The 21110-nt window shown below is 44.7% G+C and overlaps 1 protein-coding gene across 5 annotated transcripts in view; it reads left to right on the forward strand.

The window, feature by feature from the left end:
* Window positions 1-21110, forward strand: part of LOC123589147 (CREB binding protein) — a 129314-nt gene that overhangs the window by 13626 nt on the left and 94578 nt on the right. For 4 of the 5 annotated variants that reach the window (XM_045460826.1, XM_045460827.1, XM_045460829.1 and 1 more), the window contains exon 2: window positions 10660-11372. The exons of the other annotated variant lie outside the window; for it this stretch is intronic. In XM_045460826.1, the coding sequence (XP_045316782.1) occupies window positions 10660-11372 (713 nt within the window). The remainder of the gene's footprint in view (window positions 1-10659; window positions 11373-21110) is intronic. 5 annotated transcript variants of the gene reach the window in all.

The following is a 21110-nucleotide window of genomic DNA, read 5'->3' on the forward strand; positions in this document are numbered from 1 at the left end:
TGAGAGGACACGCAGGCTGTAGAGTGAAAGCCTCCCTCCCTCTGCCTAGTGTCGCAGGTAACCGCTGCGAGTAGCTTGTGCTCTCCTCCACGGTTTCTCTCTTCAGGCAGACGCTGTTCTTAGTTCCTTTGCCCCTGTTCTGCCTTTCCTTCTTACCTTACCTTACAGTAAGGAAACAAACTGTTCACATTGTTGCAGACCTGCAGATAGCAGCCGTGAAGAGCTTCCTTATCCCTTTCCATAGTATCCATTATATGAGATGGGCCATAACTGATTTCATCTGCTCCCCCCAGATGGACACTTAGGTTATTTCCAGTCTTGTTTCCTCTCAAACAGTGCTTTAATGAACAGCCCTGCGGTTATGTGTATGTCTATAGAACAGATTCCTAAAAAGGAATTAATGGTTAAAAGGAATATGCATTGTAATTTTGATCGTATCATCAAATTGTCCTTCAGGGGCTTGTATGTTGGTGGATTCTTAAAGCTTGAAAAGCAGCACACTCAGATCCATTGTAGACATCACTGGATGTTTTGTCTCTGTCACTTATTAATATTGTCTAGTTGATGGACACTCAGGTAATTCTTTAGCTTGTGATTCTCCATGATTTTGTATTTCTCAGTCGCTTGGGATTTAGCTATAATTTTATCGTGTGTGTGTTTTTTCCCTTTAAGACTTTTTTTTAGAGCAGTTTCAGGTTCACAGCAAAATTGAGGAGAGGGTACAAAGATTTCCCATATACGCCCTGCCCCCACATGCACAGCCTCCCCCTTATCGGCACCCCCCCTTAGCGTGTGTTTGTTACAGTTGATAAACCTACTCGGACGCTCATAATCACTTTACTCAAGGGTTCACTCTTGGTGTTGTGCATTCTTTTTTTTTATTTTTCATTTTTTTAAACTTTGTATTAAATTTTTTTAATGTTTATTTATTTTTGAGAGTGTGACTAGGGGAAGGGCAGAGAGAGAAGGAGACATGTATTCTGAGCTGTCAGCACAGCCCACGCTGGGCTTGAACCCGTGAATCGGGAGATCATGACCTGAGCCAAAGTTGGATGCTTAATTGACATGTTTTCATCATTATAATATCATACAGAGTATTTTCACTGCCCTAAACCGCCCCCATCCCCCGCCGGCTCCACTTGCTCACCCCCCCCCCCCCACTACTGACCTTTTTATTGTCTCCATAGTTTTGCCTTTTCCAGAATGACCTACAGTTGGAACCGTGTAGAATGTTGCCTTTTCAGATTGGCTCCTTCTACTTAGTAATACACATTTAAGGTTCCTCTATGTCTTGTCTTGTGGTGCTGAATGCTATTCACTTGTCTGGATGTTGGTGTACTTTTTGGACTTCGTGTATTCATTTCCTGTTACGGGCTCTCCTAGGCCCACACACTTTTATATCCTGTACGCTGACACCTCCAAGTCCAGACAGCGGTCTTTCCCCCTTTCTCCTGTCTTGGTGTTGCTGCCTGCCAGCTATATCTCCCAGCATTTGGGCCAGAGGACTGGTCTCCGATGTCCCTTGCTTGTTACTCATGCTGTAGCCAGATAGTCTGAGGCAGCTTGGCACCTGCGGTCTAGGCTTGCTTCTGCAGACGTTGGATGCTAGCACAGCACCCTACATTCCTCCTCTTCCAGGACTTTTCTTTTTTTCTCTTTTTTAGAAACAGCGTGAGTTGGGGAGAGGGGTGAGGGGTGGGGGTAGAAAGGCGGGGGGAGGGAGGGAGGGAGAGAGAGAGGGAGAAAGGGAGAAAGGGAGAATATCTTAAGCAGGCTCCATGGTCAGCACAGAGCCTGACACGGGGCTCGATCCCATGACCCTGTGATCATGACCTGAGCTGAAATTGAGTCAGACATTCACACGAGCCACCCAGGCAGCTCCCCCCCCCCCCCCGCCCCAGATTATTAATTGAGTTGCAGAGCGGATAGGCAGCTGGCTAAGCCCCCCTGCCCCCCTGGCTCTGGGTGCTCCTCAGCCGTGGTGGTGGAGAACAGTGAACCTCTTTCTGCTCCCTCTGCTCCAGACCATCTGGTTACAGTTGAGAATCTGCTGAGTGAATTACGGTTGGTCCAGTGGTGGTTCGCTGCTGTGACAGCATCTTCTGTCCCGCCTTTGTCTTAGGAAGGCTTAAAATCTCTTCCCTTCAGGGGGTCAGCACGTAAACCACGTTTAGGAAACTTAAATTGTCCTAGCCCTCTGGGCACAGCACTTGGAGCTTGTAAGCTTGTAAAGCTCATCGAGCAAGGCCAGGAGGCCAGGAGGCCGGCTGCCATTCCAGGACTCAGGTGATTGAGGTCCAGCGTGACAGGACTTTCAGTCAGGACTGTCTTGGGTTCTTTAAGGGGAAGGTAAACAGCAAACATTTGGTGAAACAAGATTTTTTTTTTTAATGTTTATTTTTGAAAGAGAGAGTGTGAGCGGGGGAGGAGCAGAGAGAGAGGGAGACACAGAATGGGAAGCAGGCTCCAGGCTCCTAGCTGTCAGCACAGAGCCCAACGCGGGGCCGAACTCAAGAACCGTGAGGTCAAGACCTGAGCCGAAGTTGGATGCTCAACCTACTGAGCCACCCAGACGCCCTGAAACAAGATTTCTTGATACTTGAAGCAAAGTAACCATGAAATGCATTTGTGAATGAAAAAAGAAAATGCTCAGATTTTAATAGTAAATTGTGTACATCAGACTCTACCTTTCTTGGGTAGACTTACTCTTGAAAAAGTATATGAATAAAGCAGGTATGTCCCCTCTGATTTACACCATAGTTTGTAAGGTGCTGTAGTTTTATTTCCGTTAGTTTTATCTACTACAGTACCCTGGTTTCCTTCCCCTTGCTTCAGATGGTATAGTTCATGGTATTTAAATATTTAAAAGTACTTACTGGGTAGGTTTCCATGTAAAAGAGTCTCCCTGGGTGGATCCTTTGGTAACATGAATATTTGTCCCATAAATTAGCTATAAATTTGGGTTTAATAAATTAAATTATATTATAACTCTTAACATGAGACTTAGAGAATAGAATTTGGGTTTTATTTTTTGTCCTGTGCTCTGCTGTGTCTGATGAGTGATTATTATTTTTTTAATGTTTATTTATTTTTGAGAGACACAGAGTATGAGCAAGAGAGGGGCAGAGAGAGAGGGAGACACAGAATCCGAAGCAGGCTCCAGGCTCTGAGCCGTCAGCACAGAGCCCAATGCCAGGCTTCAGCTCACAAACTGTGAGATCATGACCTGAGCCAAAGTCAGTTGCTAAACCGACTGAGCTACCCAGGTGTCCCTCATGAGCAATTATTTAAATGCACATTACTGGTGGATCTTCCCCAGAAAGACATTCTTCATTAGAGCGTTCTAGTGGGTCCCTCCCTCCTGCATCACTGCACACACCTGCAGAGGGACTCCTGCCATGCTGGAGTTGAAACTCACCGCAAGCAGAGTGGCTAGCTTGTTCTGTCTGCTCAGCTCCCTGCTTCCACCCCTCCCCATTTCCAGTGTCCCTGTCTCAGCGTCTTTTCCTTCTAAAGATCTGCTCAGAGTTGGCCTCTCATTTGAAGACTTTCTTGCTTCCGTTCATTCCCTTACTCCACTTGCTTGTAATATCTGATATTTGTGTGTTAACAGTTTGCCTTTGTGACTTGGTGTCCATGGCCTGTCTCCCTCAGTTACATTATAATCCTTTGGGGGGCTGACTTTTATTTGAGTCTCAAATAAGCCCCATTAGCCCTGAATGGAGCGAAGTCTCGAGAGCGAGGACCCGGCCCCACCATAGGGAGGCCGGGAGGAGGCAGATTCCCCAGCCAAGTCTGCTCTGGCTCATGAGCAGATAGTGATTCCGAGGAGGGGAAGCACTTTTTTGTTCAATACAAGATCACTGTTGAGAATGAAGTAAAAACCTCATTATTCTGTGCTAATTAGTGGGTGGTGTATCTGCATAAAAAGCTTGAATCACTGAAGATTTTAGAAGGAATTTAATTATTTCCTAATAGTCATTGTACCAAAAAAAAAAAAAAAAAAAAAAAAAGTCTTTCGGGAATGTCTTTAAATGCCTAGATAAAAATTATTTGTAATGCTCTAAATGCTAATAAAACGGTGTTCTTTCTTTTTCCTTTAAAAATGTTTTAATTCTGCGTCGTTGAAGAGTTGTCCCATTATCCACGCAATCCCATGAATTTTCAAAGCAGAGTAAGATTTAATTCTCCTAGAATTGTCACACATTGTTAGGGCTTTACCATAGAGAGGGGACTGTTGTTGAGCACGAACCCTGTGCCGGACATGGGGTGCCAGGTCCTTGATGTACCATGTGTCTTTTAGTCCTCACAGCGACCTCAGAAGATGGTGCCCTGACAGTGACTAATATTGATGGGACCCTTATTGCCTGTCAGGCTAAGGGCTGTATCCACGTTGTACGATTTAATCCTTTCATCAATGATCCTAGAGGGAAGTGCCGTTTTCTTTTCCATTTTAGAGCTAAGGAAATAGTAAGGAGGTGTAGGAGGAGGAAGTGACAGATATGGGCCTGAATCAAGACCTCGAGGTACTATTCTCACCACACTGGGCTGTGGCTCCTGCGTCGCGAGTGTCTGACTAATGTGTTAATGACTGTGCCACGGGGGTCTCGAATGGTCTCCAGATCATCCAAGAATTAGAACCCTGTGAAAGTGTTTACCCTTCTGTTATTTCCTCCTCTTTAGATATGAGCCTTTTCAGAATGCCTTGCCCGTTTGGATTAATTTTTGTATCCAGTTTTGTCTCGGGAATTAAAAATTCTTTTTGTAAAAGTTTCCAGGGCGGATATATAAAAGTTCTGAGCGTTCTTAAGATTTAAGAGAAGCATTTGAATAGTTCTAGTACGAGTAATGCCGAAAGAGATTACGGAAAGAAAAACAAAAGCAGACCTTTTTCACTGAGAGTAAGGGCTGCAGAGAGCCGTGGGCGTGGGTGGGGAAGGCAGGGTATCTGTGGGAGGGGAGTTTCATGCTTGAGAGTAGAGAAACATGAACATGAAACAGCGTCTAAACTCTCACTCTTAGGTTTTTCCTCAAGCTAACATCTCTTATTCTGTGTTAATGCCGTTTAATCTTTACATCAGCCATGGGATGGAGGGCCATGGATGCCGAGGGGGAGCTGGAGGGAGAAGTAACCTGATTGGTCCCCTGCAGGATAATGAGGCTGCGTAAAGGGGAAGCAGGGCAGGAGAATTCATTATTGAATTTTGTTCTCTTTGTTTCTCTTTTATGAAAGTAGTCATAAATGTTAAGATGACTATTTTATATCTTTGGCTACACAAGGCAAGTGTTAAAATTGATACTGTGTATCCTGTAACTTGGGCACTCTTCTCTGTAATTCACTCGTTCCCTCAGCGTGAAGGGGTTTGTAGAGAGCCCGATTCACAGAAGCATTTTATGCAAGGCACTGAGTAGACACGATCCCTCGGTCATGGTCCTTAAAGCCTTGTGAATTTTAACTGGGAGTTGATAGTATGCTTTTAAGACTCAGTCATGTCTGCCGACTATAGAAGAGTTACTACTTCTGGCCAGTACAAGATTTGATCAACTTGATTGTGTACATTCGAACAGAAAAATCAGTTCTGCCAGTCAGAGAATTTGGGGCCCCAATTGCCATTGAAAGGAAAAAAATAAGGTGTTACGACAGAAAGAGGAGATGTTAGAAAACCTGAGGAAGGATGTGTTTTGTGGATGATTGGCTCAGCTGCATTTGAACAGACTCTTCAAACAAAGCTGTTTTCAGATGTTACAGGCTGGATGGATGGATTCAGCCACTTACCTGGTATTTGATTTGTAAAATGAAGAGCTTTTTTTCAGGGTACCTGATAGTAGTTCTTTACTTGTTTAAGATGAAATACTGACTTCTGATAATGGTGGATAAGAATGGATCTTAGAACATGTGTAGGATGCCTTGTCTTTCAGTGTTTAGAGGGGATTGTTTCCTGGAGCAGGGTTTCTCTGAGCAGCCTAGAAGTGAAACATCCCTTGCGACCATGCTGGATGAAGACTTTCCATGCTGTGGATGCCCTAACTTTGTAGGAGTGTGACAGAGACCAGGAAGCCCGTAGCTACCTTTTTCTCACATCAGCTTAATGAAAGGGACGGACTCTAGGGTGGCATCTGAAGAGCCCCAAAAGAGAAAATTCCGGTTGGCTGTAGAGGCATGACAGGCGGTGTTTGCCGTGTGACAGAGAAGTCTCCTGCGAGAGGTGAGCCCCTAGAAAGCATGGTCCCATGAGTCTTATTCAGCCTCAGCTCTGCTCTCTCCTGGGTCCCCGGTAACTTGGTAGAGAGAAGGGAACTTACCTGGGACTGGAAGTTATAACACTCAATCTTGAATTTTAGGAACTTCCGGTGATTCAGATTGGTATTGCCCAACCATTGTGTTGGGACACTGTGGTGTGTAGAAAGCATAACTGTGTATGTTGCAATATCCTGGCTTCCCTTCTTCACTCTCTGTTGTCAATTTTTTGAACTGGAGAATAGGGAACATGGTGACAGTAATGGTGAGAAGGGTGGTATTGTGAGTACGGATGGCCCTCCACAAGCCGTCTTTATTTTATAGACTCCTTGTATATTTGGGTGTATACACGTTCATAAGTGTTGGGACTGGTAGGTGAGGACGTGAGTAGAATTAGTCAATTCTTTCTACAGCTGAATGGCTGGGAGATGCGTTTGGGCTGAAATAAGATGAGAAAAGTGGTCAAGGTGGACAAAATGTGTCAAACCAGTACAAACCAAACGTGAGCCCAAGACATGCTGCCTTGTGACACTTGTCAAAGTTGCGTGTGCATTTGGAGTAGAGGTATGGTAACATTAAAAAAAACAACAACCCCAAACTGGTAAATTTGAGAGTGGCAGGATGGTGGGTGATTCCTTAAAGGTAAGATATTTAAAAGTTTTTGTGCAATATGGAATAAGAAAACCAGCATGTGCCTGTTCGAGCTTTCATCGTATAACCCTGGGATGTCGGCCCTGTTTCACACTCGAGGGAAGCGAGATGCACATATGGAGCAGCTTGCTCAGGGACACAGGGCTGGTCGATTCAGCCAGGATTTGGACACGGGTGTTCCACTTCCGGGTGTTCCTTTTCCTTCCTCGTTGCCCATTCTCACACCGGAGTGGGGACCCTCGGTCTGACACTGCCGTGTTTAACTATGCATTCAGGTTTGCCTGCTCTGGTCCTGGCCTCGCTGCCCTCTCCTAGGAAAAATGCTTCCAGACGCTTGGAAGAACCAATCAGGGAACTTCCGCAGGTTGTTCGAAACTTTAAATATTAAATATTTGGAGTTCATTTCCTTCTAAGGATTTACAGTGTTTAACACCGTCTCTTAATCCCCTCCCTGGGAAATAGAAAGGAAACTCGATCTCTGTCCTCATGGTTCCTACTTGCTGGTTTAGATGTAGTTTCATTTTCATGTTCATACGTTGAGAAGCATTGCATTAAAACACACACACACACTGGTTTGTTGGTTTCTTGGGTTTTTTTATTTGTTTTTTAACAATGTGGAGTACGGGCGCCTTCCTTGCTCAGTTGGTAGCGACTGTGACTTTTGGGGTTGTGACTTGGAGCCCCACGTTGGGTCTACATAGAGATTACTTAAAACTAAAATCTTAAAAGAATATGGAATAAAAACGTATGCGTGTGGCTAGAGGCTGGAAGGCAACAAAACTTGAGTTACGTTGGAGAGTTGTTTTCTTTTTCCTTGATTTCATGTGTTTTTTTTTTTTTTAATTTTAACGTGTTCTTTGTATCTGGAGACCTTAGTGAATCTCCAAATTCAGGACAACATAATGCCATAAGAGCTATGGAATGGAACCCACCAAACCACATCGAGATGCAAAAAGCCCTGATCAGTGGTTGTGTCTCAGCTGTCTGTTGTATCCAGGAGTCAGCTCCTCTGTCTCTTCCTAATTACATGTCCTGTAATCTGGAGGAAGCAACCCCAAATTGAGGGACGTTCTACAAAACCAACTGGCCTGTCCTCTTCAAAAATGTCAGAGTTATGAAAGAACAAGCCTAAGGGACCTTCCCAGACGAAAAGACAAAGACATGACAGCGAGGTGCACTGGGGCCCGGAATTGGGCTTTAGACCAGGAGAGGGAATGTGATGAAGGGTGTTCATGAGACAGCTGGTCACATTTGAGTAAGGGCAGTCAGTACATTAAGTATTGGGTCAGTGTTAAATTTACTAAATTTCATAAATGTGCTGTGTTTTTGTGAAATGGTGTTCTTAGGAGATGCATGGTCAAACACTTGGGAAGAAGGGCTCATAACTGTCTGCAACTTGCTCTCACAGGTTCTACAAAAACTCTGTGTGTGTGTGTGTGTGTGTGTGTGTACAGTTGCAAGTAATTTCTAATTCCTTCTAGCCGGGTAGGATGAGTTTGGTATGTATTAGAGGTGGTCTGTACATAACACGTATGTACAGAGAACTTTGGAAGCCGAAAAGAGGGACGGGTCCGCTCTGCAGGGGCAGCCTGAAGGAAGTCTTCAGAGTCACTGTGTTGAACCTGAGTGAGAGGGAGGGGTGTTGTGACCAAGAGAGAGAGCATCCAGAAGAAGGATTTCTGCGTATGACAGCCCACTGTGTTGTGGCTGGAAGGTAGGGCACATCAGAAGGTGCCAGGGGTTGCTCAGGGGCCACTCCTGATGGCCTGGTATGCCTTATGAAGGAGTGTGAACTTCATCCATAGACATGATGGAGATTCCAAGATGCCTTCGGCTGCACGTTTCATTAAACTTCAGCTAGAATGGCTTAAATGATAGGAAGTGTATTTTCTCACATCACAGGAAATCTGAAGGCAGGGAGGGCACAGAGTTGGATAATTCAGCTTAGATGGCTTCATGAACCCAGTGTCTAGTTTTGCTGTAGCCCGTCCTTACTTAGTGTGTGAGTGGTGCCTCCTCTCCTGTCTGGGGAGGGAAAGGGAGATTTCTTCCCGAGCATGCCTTGCTGTAAGGAAGGAGAACCTTGTCCAGAACAGTCTTGGCCAACTTGCCTTCAATTCTCTTTGCTGGGATTGCGTCCCTGCAAGAAGGTACTTGTAGTGGGTGGCTCTTGAGTCACTCTTGTTCCTGCAGCCGGGATGGTGTTGCCCTTCCTTAGAGGAACCTTGGAGCAGTCACGCGAGGGGCTTGCTGGGTCAGTAGTCTATTGGTCCTGCCGCCGTGGAGAAGACCGTTCAGTTTTTCAGAGTGGGGAGCGGGAGCGACTGTATTTAAACAACGGAAACAGACACATGCACTCATCACCCCACCACTTTGACCAGTACCACTCTTTATTTTTGGCCTGTTGCTGTCCAGCCACTGCCCACGTGCACGTACTTCAGTTCTAATCTTACTTGACGTGCCATTTTACATACGATGTCATTTGCATGTTTTTACATAACATGCATATTTTCCTACCTTTTTAGTCTTCGACATTATTTTAAGAGATATGTAACGTTTTGTAATATTATACAGTAATTTATTAAACCTTCTATCATTGTGGAACGGTAATAACGGCTAATACGATGGAATACTTAGCCCCACAGGCACTGTTGGTTGGAATGCTTTATGTTTATTAATTCACGTAGTCCCCACGAAACCCTGTGAGGTCTGGTGGCCATTATCACCGTCCCCCCGCCCCCCCCCCCCCCCCCCCCCCCCCCCCCCCCCCCCGTTTCCAGAGGAAACCAAGGTGTAGAAAGTCAAGGGAGCTCAGAGCTAGTACGTGAGTGACTAGAAGCAGAGCTGGGCTCACAAGCAGGCAGTCGGGTCCTCGGTCTACCCATTGGGCTGGGCCGCCTCCGCACCTTGTGTGTACCATGTCAATGCCACACACACGGCCACTCGTGTTGTTTCCTACACATCTTGTGCTTTGTGCACGTGGCCAGGTGGCTTCGGGGTGAAGGAGGCGTGGTCGGTGAGGGACTGAGGGACGGAGATGACACAGAGGCCACACGAGAGAGAAATGGTACTTTGAGAGGGACTGGGAAATCCTGTGTGCTCACGCTTGGAGGTCCCCGTGCTGCCCGTAACCCCTCTCACGTCAGACAAGTAGTTGTCAAGTTGTTTTCGTTTCCTTTTAACTGTTCTTAGTTCCTTTACATGTCTTTATTTTCTGCAGCTTCAACACTGTGAGAACTCTTCATATTCTGTTTAGGCTCGGGTTTTGTTTTGTTTTTGTTTTTCTTTAATAATTTACCGTTTAACTCTGTGATCACTTAAGGTTAGAGTCTAATTTCCCCCAATTGCTTTTCATCTCACCTGATGCCCATTTATCAGGGCACACATACATTCTCCAGAGCATTTTAACATAATTTGGTGAAGGTTTAATTGATTAATTTCCTCTAATTCCATTAATTTCCTTTAATTTGTATATCTATGTTTCTCCTCACACCACATGATTTGATTATTGTTTTAGAATATATGATAAAATCTAGTAGGGCCGACCCTCCTCTCCTCTCTGTTTAACTTCTCCTCCTTTAGCGTTTGAAGGTTAGCCTTCCCTGTTTTATTTTCCCAAGTGAAGTTTCCAATCATTTTAACGTTACTCTTAAGACGTGCCAGTGTTCTCGGGCGGTGCTCCTTTGGGTTAAGGTCATAGTGACATAATGACATTTGGAAAGCTCTTACGGTTGCTTAGTTTCTCATTTCCATTTCTGTTTAATTTCTAGATTTTGGATCATTGTTTGACTTGGAAAATGATCTTCCTGATGAGCTGATCCCCAATGGAGGAGAATTAGGCCTTATAAACAGTGGGAACCTTGTTCCAGATGCTGCTTCCAAACATAAACAACTGTCGGAGCTTCTGCGCGGAGGCAGCGGCTCTAGTATCAACCCAGGAATAGGAAATGTTAGCGCCAGCAGCCCCGTGCAGCAAGGCCTCGGTGGGCAGGCTCAAGGGCAGCCGAACAGTGCAAACATGGCCAGCCTGGGTGCCATGGGCAAGAGCCCTCTGAACCAGGGAGATTCTTCAGCCCCCAGCCTGCCCAAACAGGCAGCCAGCACCCCTGGGCCCACTCCCCCTGCTTCCCAAGCACTGAATCCGCAAGCACAAAAGCAAGTGGGGCTGGTGACCAGCAGCCCTGCCACGTCGCAGACGGGACCTGGGATCTGCATGAATGCTAACTTTAACCAGACCCACCCTGCCCTCCTCAATAGTAACTCTGGCCATAGTTTAATGAACCAGGCGCAGCAAGGACAGGCGCAAGTCATGAATGGCTCTCTTGGGGCAGCCGGCAGAGGAAGGGGAGCTGGGATGCCGTACCCCGCGCCCGCCATGCAGGGGGCCTCGAGCAGCGTGTTGGCCGAGACGTTAACGCAGGTCTCGCCGCAAATGGCCAGTCACGCGGGACTGAACACGGCGCAGGCAGGAGGCATGACCAAGGTAAGTGAGCTGAAGTGCTCTGAATGCTTCCTACTCCTGGGGGCGGGGAGCTTCTCCTTCCTAGCAGGTAACGCGGTAACGGGGGTGGGGGGCTGGTGGAATGCGGCATGTTCCTGCCTCCTTCAGTCTTTCCCTCTGCCCCTCAGATTTGGAGGAGGGAGAGTTGGTATCTGGAACCCAGAGAGAAAGATCTCTGCCCCTGTCCTTAAAGTGGGAATTCTTGGGGCGCCTGGGTGGCTCAGTCGGTTGAACGTCCAACTCTTGATTTCGGCTCAGGTCGTGGTCCCAGGGTCGTGGGATCGAGCCCTTTGTCGGGCTCTGCATTTAGTGTGGGGCCTGCTTGTGATTCTGTCTTTGCCTCTTCCCCCTCCCCCACTCGTGCACGCTCTCTCTCTAAAATGCAGTACAGCAAGGTGGGAATTGTTAAAGAAGCCCGCAGTAGAGTAGCCTGCACGCGAGGCAGTTGAGAACGTTGGGAAGGTATCTGGATTGCCAGTTTTCAGCCCCTTAGGAAGATGTGTGCACATAGGACCACATGGTTGAAAGAGGCACCTTCTGCTGGGAATCAGCTTTGTGTCGCATCCCTGACTCTCGTGGAGGCTGCTCTATCCCGCTTTTACCCAGCTGACGGAGTTGTCGCCCGGTAGACCCTTTCCTTTTGACATTCGCCCGGCCGGCGAAGTGTCTTTTGTCCCAGTCCCCATTTTACCAGCAAAGAAGCTGCATTCCGGGCTGCTCAGCTGCCTTCCGTGAGGAGGCGGCGGAGCCTGGGCAGCTTGGGCCTTCGGGTCACAGGAGAGACTGGGGAGCTGTGGTCCCCAGAGTGGGGTCCGTGGGCCGGCAGGGGCAGCGTCTGCAAGGAGCTTGTTAGAAGCGCAGAGCTCCCGACTCGGAACGTAGGGTGCAGCCCGGCCCCCTGCGCTCTCCAGAGCCTCCGGGGGGCCGGGGGCCCTCTGCAGGCTGGGCTCTGGCTTGTAGCTACCGGCCTGCAGTGGGCAGCGGGCATGCAGAGTGGCGGCTGAACTTGGAGAGCAGGGAGGGGAGAAGCTGGGGAGATGGGAGACGGGACAGGACGGGGGCAGGCTGATTCTCAGTGAGGGAGCAGGCCCCGCAGAGGCTCCCAGACAAAGGCTACTCAGCGGCGGCCACTGGAGCACCTGTTTCAGGCAGCATTTGGAACAGCAAATTCTAGAACAGTAGGATCGTTTGGCTGTTGCTTGGATTTGTGTCCAAATAAAGGAAAAGGAGAAGTAAGAGTAGCACACAGTCTCCCCACAAGGCTCATGGGGGCATTGGGAGAGGCACGGGAAGCCCGAGGACTGTCTTAGGTAAGGAGACCATTTTTTTTTTTAACTTGGGAAATAAAAATGAGATAGAGTTGACCATTGAACAACACAGGTTTGAACTATGTGAGTCTGTTTATACGTGGGTGGGTTTTTTTTCATAAACACAGTACTATAAATGCATTTTCCTTATGATTTTGTTAATAACGTTTTCTTTTCTCTAGCTGGCTTTATTGTAAGAAAACAGTATATAATACATATATGTAACATACAAAATAAGTGTTAAACTACTGTTTATGTTATTGGCAAGGCTTCCGATCAGTAGTAGGCTATTAGTAGTTAAGTTTTCAGGAAATCCAAAGTTCTATGCCAATTTTCAACTGGGTGGGGGTCAGAGCCTCAGACCCCTGCATTGTTCAGCAGTCACCTATAATTCCAGACATTAAAATTGCATTTATCTCTCTTGGAATGTTGTTAAAGGGGAATGTGAAGCTCACTTTTACTTGTCCCTGGCATTTGCAGAGGACACCTGCGTTCTAGAGGTCGGCTGAGAAGAGATTTCTGTGGGTTAGGGCTCATGGTCTGCTTGATGTTTGCTCTGTCCCAGTTCACTCATCACTCCATGCTGCACCATGGACTTAGAAAACAGTTCCTTTTTTTTTTTTTTTTTTTGGAGAATGCAGAGGGTTTAATGCAAGGGTTCTCAAACTTTTTGGTCGTAGAAGTCCTGGATAATCTTAACCACTGTTGAGAGATTTCTTTCAAATGTGCATTATATCTGTCAATATTCACCACATTAAATACTGGAACAGAATTTTGAATACCAAGCACACGTTCCATTAGCCATTAAGCACAGTGGTATCACATGGTATCCCAGAGCTTCTGGAAAATGCCTCTATGTTTCTGTGAGAGAATGAGATAAAAAAAGGCAATAATGTCTTCGTACTTTATGAAGTAGTTTTGACGTCAAGACCCCCTCCCCCACAGAAGGCCTCTGGGCCCTTTGATCATACTCGGTGAGCCACTGATCATGCTTATTCCTAAAAGTTGGGCTTGATATACCAACACGCGCCGTTCTCATGTGTAAATACATGGATGATTTCTTCACGTCTTCGAGGTCTCCTGGATAAGTCAGATTTCCAGTGGTCTCGTGTGTCATAATTTGTTTCTATAGGGGTTTTTTTTTCTCGTAAAATCTGGACAACTTACATTCAGTTGATACGGCTCTTAAGAATCTGTTATCTCTAGGATCCTTACAGTTCATTTGTTGAAGAATCCGGTGGTTTTGTTTATTCGTTCTGGTAGGTTTCCTGTAGTCTGTGCTTGGTCGGTCCATCTCTGTCATCCCATGCTCCTCTGGCTGCCCCGAGTTTTCATTCCTTTGTGCAGAGTGATCTTTCAGACAGCCCTTCTCGAGTGTTCACTGCGTGGAGAGGAAGCCGCATTGGTGTTGTGGAGACTGCCCCCTCTGTGCCCTGCAGGAACAGCCTCCCAAAGAGGCTGACGGCAAAGGAAGGACTGGGACTAGTGTTTTTTGGAAGGTTGTCATGGCCTTTGGGTGGAAACAAAAGAATAGTGATAGACAAATAGGAAGAGCAAGAGACAAGCGCATTTTAAGCCAAATAGGACTTAACAAAAAATTTTTACATGTTTTTATTATTTTTGAGAGAGAGAGAGACCAAGTGCGTGGTGGAGGGAGGGATAGAGAGAGAGGGAGACACAGGCTCCAGGCTGGTGGGACTGGAACCCATGAACCATGAGATCATGACCTGAGCCGAAGTTGGGATGCTTAACCAACTGAGCCACCCAGGCGCCCCCCCCAAATAAGATTTTAAAATGCACACGGGGAAAAAGAAATTTTTTTAAAAATAGTGTTGTTTTAAAAATGATCATTACAGGGGCACCTGGGTGGCTCAGTTGGTTGAGCATCCGACTTCGGCTCGGGTCATGATCTCGTGGTTCTTGAGTTCAAGTCCCGTGTCGGGCCCTGTGCTGACAGCTCAGAGCCTGGAGCCTGCTTCAGATTCTGTGTCTCCCTCTCTCCCTGCCCCTCCCCCACTCATGGTCTGTCTCTCTCTGTCAAAAATAAATAAACATTAAAAAAATAATAATAAAAAAAATAAAAATGGTCATTACAAAGAAAACACAAATTTCCTACGTGGCTCATTTGGTTAAGCATCTGACTCGGGCTCAGGTCATGATCTCAGAGTTCATGAGTTCAAGCCCACATTGGGCTCTGCGCTGTCAGCATGGAGCCCACTTGGGATCCTCTGTCTCCCTCTCTGCCCCTCCACCATTCTCTCTCTCAAAAATAAACACTTAAAATTTTTTTTCCTATAAAATAATTCAAATAATAGAAGAGGTCAGCCTCGTTTCTTACAATCACTTCTATACAGTTATGTTTAGCACATACTGTTTGTTCATAAGAAATGGAACCAAGCTACATAAGCACTTTGGTGTTTTACGTAACAGTACATACCCTGCTTACCTTTCCTTGTCAGCGCGCACAGATTCTTCGTTTTCCTACTGATAGCAAAGTATTCCATTATTTGATGCACCGTAATTTATTGATCTACTCCTCTCATGGTGAACATTTGGATTGTGGTTTTTCATTAGTATAAACACAGCTGCAATGAATGTATCTTTCTGTGTAGGTATATCCGCATACATTGTGGGATAGATTCGAAAAGTGAGGTTACTGGGTCAAAGGCTTTATTAAAAATTTCATTTCTAGAAAGTAATCAGGTATGTGGTTTAACAACAAACCACCAAAAAAGAAAAAAAAAAAAAGGCTAGTGCTAGAGTAAGAACTGAAAAGTTGATCTCCCTTAAATTTTGACCTTTGCTTCTCCCAAAGTTTCTCACCAAAGACAACTATTTCTTAACTATCCTGTTGGGTATGATTTGTGCAGAGAGAGGCGCGCGCGCGCGTATAGATATCTCCCCCCCTAAACATAAAGACTAGTATAGTACGGCAGTGCCTGAGTGGCTCAGTTGGTTGAGCATCTGACTCTTGACTTTGGCTCAGGTCATGATCTCCCGGGTCGTGGGATCGAGCCCCTGCATTATAGCACAGAGCCTGCTTGGGATTCTCTGTCTACTCTCTCTCTGCCCCTCCCCTGCTCAAGCTCTCCTGCCCCCTGCCTCAAATAAATAACATTAAAAAAAAAAAAAAAAAAAAAGAGTAGTAATAGTATAACATCTCTCTCTCCCTCCCTTTATGTATGTATGTATGTATGTATGTATGTATGTATGTATGTGTGTATAAATACATGTACCTATTTCCTGCCACTTAATATTATGGAAGTTGTGAGTTCCATGTTGGATCGAGCTCAGTCCTTCTCACTGGGTACGGTATTAACCCTGATTTGGAGGGATGCCTGAGTGGCTCAGTTGGTTAAGTGTCTGACTTTGGCTCAGGTCATGATCTTGCAGTTTGTGGGTTCAAGTCCCATGTTGGGCTCTGCACTGACACTCAGCTGGAGCTTGCTTCAAATTCTGTTTCCCTCTTGCTCTCTGCCCCGCCCCCTCCTCTTCCTCTTCCTCCTCCTCCTCCTCCTCTCTCTCTCTCTCTCTCTCTCTCTCAAGTAAATAAACATTAAAAATAATAATAAAAATTTTAAAAAGTTCCTGATTCAGGTATATCTTAATTTATTTGACTAATGCCCTAATGGCTGTGCGTTTAGGTTGTTTACAGTGTTTTGCTGACAATAACAATTTTGATTTATACATACATCTTTGTACAGCTGAGGGTATCTGCCAGATAAATCCTTAGTAGTGAAACTTCTTGATTAAAGGATACTTAGTTTTTTAACTTTATTTATTTTGAGAGAGTGAGAGAGGGGGAGGGGCAGAGAGAGAGGGAGAGAGAATTCCGAGCAGGCTCCATGCCACCAGCATTGAGCTCAACACAGGGCTTGTTCTCATGAACCGTGAGATCATGAACTGAGCAGAAATCAAGACTTGGATGCTTAACTGACTGAGCCACCTAGGCGCCCCAGGATACATTTTTAATAAGCATATTATCAGATACGCTCCATAAACATTGTACACATTATGCCCTCACCAAAAGCAGATGAGTCTGTCCCCCGTATCCTCTGCAACACTGACAGTAAACATCCTTTTACTGATTTGTCCTTCTCTTAGGCAGAAATGTCTTTTCCTGAGTTCCTGGGCATTTATATTGTGCCCATATTCTCTGTTAGTTTTTCTGTTGTGTTTCCTTTTTTTCTTGTTGGTTTATATTCTTAATATTCTTTGTATATTAAAAATTAAAACCTTTTAATAAATGTAAGTTTTTTCCTCTTTTCTATTTGCTGAAGCCTGTTTTACCAGACGTATGGGTACTTAGGCTTTACAGTTTGATAGTTCTATGTTTTTCACCAAATAAATGGATGTTACCAGTTTTTATGGAAACAGATTCACCCATTTTTTTTCCTCTGTGGCTTTTGGGTTTTATATCATGTTTAGGAATGCTTTCCCTGTTACAAAATTATGAAATATTCTCCTGTATTCTTTTCCCTTAAATCTTGGATCTTTCACTCGGAATTGCTTTTGGCTTGAGTGAGATGTAGAGATCTAGCTGCATGTTTTTTCCCAAATTACAGTTGTCATCCCAGTGCCATTTACTTAGATATCGCTGGTCCAGCTTTCTCCCCAGTGATGTGATGTACCATTTTTATTACTTTTTACTCATTTTCAAGTTATACAGGGCTTGGGTCCAATTCTGGACTTTTGTTTGCTTGTTTCATTGATCTTTGCTTCTCCTGTGCCGAAAGCATAGCATCCTACCTGTATAGTGAACTTTAATCCATGACGGAAGTGGTTGCTCTTCCTTCTTTTTTAAGCATCCAAAATTGGCTTTGCCATTCTTACACTCTTCTAGATGTGTCATTCTCAGCCCTGTGTGCACGTCAGAATTACATGGGGAGATTTGTAAAAATATGATGTCTGAACCCCGCTGCAGACCAGTTAAGTTAGATTCTCTGGGGTGTGGCATGAGCGTTGATTCGGTTTACGGTTCTTCAGAGAGCAGTCAGGATTGAGAAGTGCTGCTTCAGATCAACTTAAGGCTGTTTTTCAAATTCCTAAAAACAAACAAGCAAAAACTGTGGAATTTGATGGGGATTGTATTGAACTTTGTGAATCATTTAAGAAGGAATTTGACATGTTAAGTTTTAAGTTTTGTGGCTTCCTGAGTCCTCTTACCCTATCCATACTATAACTTGTATGGATAACTGGCTGCATTTCATGCAGTCTTCTGTTGCTCAGAAGCATTGTATAGTTTTCTTTATATAGGTAATATGCCTTTTTTATTGTTTATTTCTGCACGGATTGATGGGTTTACTGTTGCTTTCGATGAGTTATTCTCTTTCATTACCTAGCCGACTACTGTTTTAGTACAGGAAAGATATTGATAGACACGTGTCACTTTGGTAATCTGGCCACTTTATGGAATTCTCTTATTTATTCTAATGCTTTTTCAGATGTTTCTCGTGGGTTTTCCCAGCGGACAGTCATCTTTTGCCTTGTTGATACTTTCATCATCTTGCCAGTATTCCTCCCAATGTTTATGTTCTTAGACCTCTCTGTCTTGGATCTGATTAGAGGTGTGTCTAGTATTTTATTATTAAGTATAGTGTGAGTTTTGGTTTGGAGTCGTTTTAAATTCAATAATTGAATCTTCATTTATTAGTTTTTGGATTTTATCAAATTCCTTTTTAACATCTGTGATGATTATCCTGTGATTTTTTTCTCTTCTGTTTTATGTATGTGACAGATTATCTCAGTAGGTTTCCTAACATCAAATTGAGCCTAACATCAAATTGAGCCATCTTTGTAATTGTGAAATTAAAAGCTAATATATTGCTAAGTTTTATTTGCTAGTCTTTCATTTAGAATTTTTACTTCTTATTAATCACTAGTGACATTGATCCAAGTTCTTTTTTGTGTTTTGTCAGGTTTTGATATCCATGTCCTGTTAACTTGGTCAAAGTGAATTTGGAACCCTTTCACATTTCTTCTCTAAATGGTTTGGCATTTGAATAATCTATTTCTTGAGGATTTGAGAGACTTCACCTGTACAACTCTACAGGCCTAAAACTTTTTTTCCTGGGGGCTGACTGAAGATCTTTGACAAACACTCTTGCTATTTTCTATAGATCTGGACTTTTTAGACTGTTGGTCTCTTTGATCAATATATTTTTCTTTAAGAAAGGTCTAAATTTACTCAATTTTGAGAAGAACTCAAAATATTTACTTTTATTCTCATAAAAATATATAAAGTGGGTAGTACGTAGTATTTCCATGTCACACCTTAAGAAATAGAGGAACACACGAGTGCCTGGGTGGCTCAGTTGGCTAAGTGTCCAACTCTTCATATCAGCTTAGGTCTTGATCTCAGGGTTGTGAGTTCAAGCCCTGAACTGGGCTCTGCACTGGGCATGGAGCCTATTTAAAAAATAAAAAAAAAAAATCTTTGGGGTGCTTGGGTGGCTAAGTCAGTTGAGCATCTGACTATTGATTTCAGCTCAGGTCATGATCCTGGGGTCATGGGGTCGTGTCCTGCATCAGGCTCCATGCTGAGTGTGGAGCCTGCTTCGGATTCTCTTTATCTCTCTCCATCTGCTCCTCCCCCACACTTACTCTCTCTAAAATAAAAGTAATAATAAAATTTTTTTACAAAGTGGAGGAGCACGGAGTGGAGAGAAGGAAGGGAAGTTGAATAGTTTAGCACAAGTCGTATAGTCAGTGGGTGGCATAGCCAGAACTAGGTCCCACAGTTTGGCCAAAGGTCTCTGTGTCACCAACCTGTGCCTCTGTTCTTGGGTCAGTTTTACAATTTGTATCTTAATAGAAATTCTTTCCATTTCAGGCTTTAATAATTTTAGACTTTCTTGATGTTTGTGATTATTCCCACTTTCTTATTCCCAATTTTGTGACTCTTCAAGAAAATATTCAAAATAAAAAATATAGGGGCGCCTGGGTGGCTCAGTAGGTTAAGTGTCTGACTTCAGCTCAGGTCGTGATCTGGCAGTCTCTGAGTTCGAGCCCCACTTCAGGCTCTGTGCTGACACCTCGGAGCTTGGAACCTGTCTCAGATTCTGTGTCTCCCCTCTCTCTCTGCCCTTCCGCTCTCACGTGTTTGTTCTCTCTCTCTCTCTCTCTCTCTCTCTCTCCCCCTCTCCCTCCCTCCCTCCCTCCCTCCCTCAAGAATAAACATTAAAAAAGAAGAAGAAGAATATTTCTTAAAAGGTTTTTGGTAAATTGGTAATTTCTCGTGAACTGGTCATTTGGTGAATGGCCTGATGCCATTGAGACCCTCTGTGTGGTCGGCTTGTCAGCTTGGCCATCAGAATAGATCCAGCACTTTCTGCCTTTTAGGGTGTCTTTGTGCAGTAGCAGGTAACCCCTCGTCCCTCCTGGGCAGACTGACTTCAATTTGGAAGGAGTGACCTTGAGGCTGGGGGAGGGAGTCGTGGGAGTGGCCAGTGGTCAGTCCCTTGCCTGTGTCCTCCCCTGCCCCCAGCTCGTCCATCATGTTTTCTTTCTTGATGTAACCATTTGTTTTCTGTTCTAAAATTAGGGGCACCTTGGGGCTCCTGGGTGCCTCAGTCGGTCAAGCATCTGACTTTGGCTCAGGTCATGACCTTATGGTCCATGAGTTCAAGCCCCATGTCAGGCTCTGTGCTGACAGCTCAGAGCCTGAAGCCTGCTTCGGATTCTGTGTCTCCCTCTCTTTCTGCCCCTCCTGTGGTCATGCTTTGTCTTTGTCTCTCTCTCAAAAAATAAGTAAACATAAAAAAAAAATTTTTTTTTAATGGAAAACAGCTATTTCAACAACATGGCAATAATGTTAACATGATAGGACTTTAAAAGAAACAGTTTCTCAACTTCAACAGTGGCAAAACCTGATATGTTATCTTTTTGGTAGCGTGTTGTAGGTTTCCACTGAAAATAACCCAAATGCTTGTCTTTTAGAAGGAAAGCCAAAAAGATAAATGCAAGTGGAAATTGGAAGCTGTGCATTGAAATTATTCTCCCGGCTACAGGTACCAAGAGTTGTTGCTCGGGACAGAGGTGGCAGAGGGAAGCCAGAAGCTGATAGAGGATGGTGTCAAGATGTGTCTGGCCAAGAGTCCAGAATCTAATTCTAAGGTTGATAAAAATGTGCTTTTGTGACCCTAGAAATCCTGTTAGTCCTTTCTTGGAAGTAACAGATCTGAAAGGGCCCAAAATAGTTTACATGGTAAACCATGTTTACAAGGGGTTAGGCGAGGGCCTTTTTTTCCCCTTAATTTTTTAAATTTAATGTTTATTTTGAGAGAAAGAGAGAGACAGAGCAGGAGCAGGGCAGAGGCAGAGAGAGTGAGACACAGAATCTGAAGTAGGCTCCAGGCTCTGAGCTGTCAGCATAGAGCCTGATGTGGGGCTCAAACTCATGAACTACGAGACC

The sequence above is a fragment of the Leopardus geoffroyi genome, chromosome E3 (genome assembly GCF_018350155.1).
Source record: "Leopardus geoffroyi isolate Oge1 chromosome E3, O.geoffroyi_Oge1_pat1.0, whole genome shotgun sequence".
Taxonomy (NCBI): Eukaryota; Metazoa; Chordata; class Mammalia; order Carnivora; family Felidae; genus Leopardus; species Leopardus geoffroyi.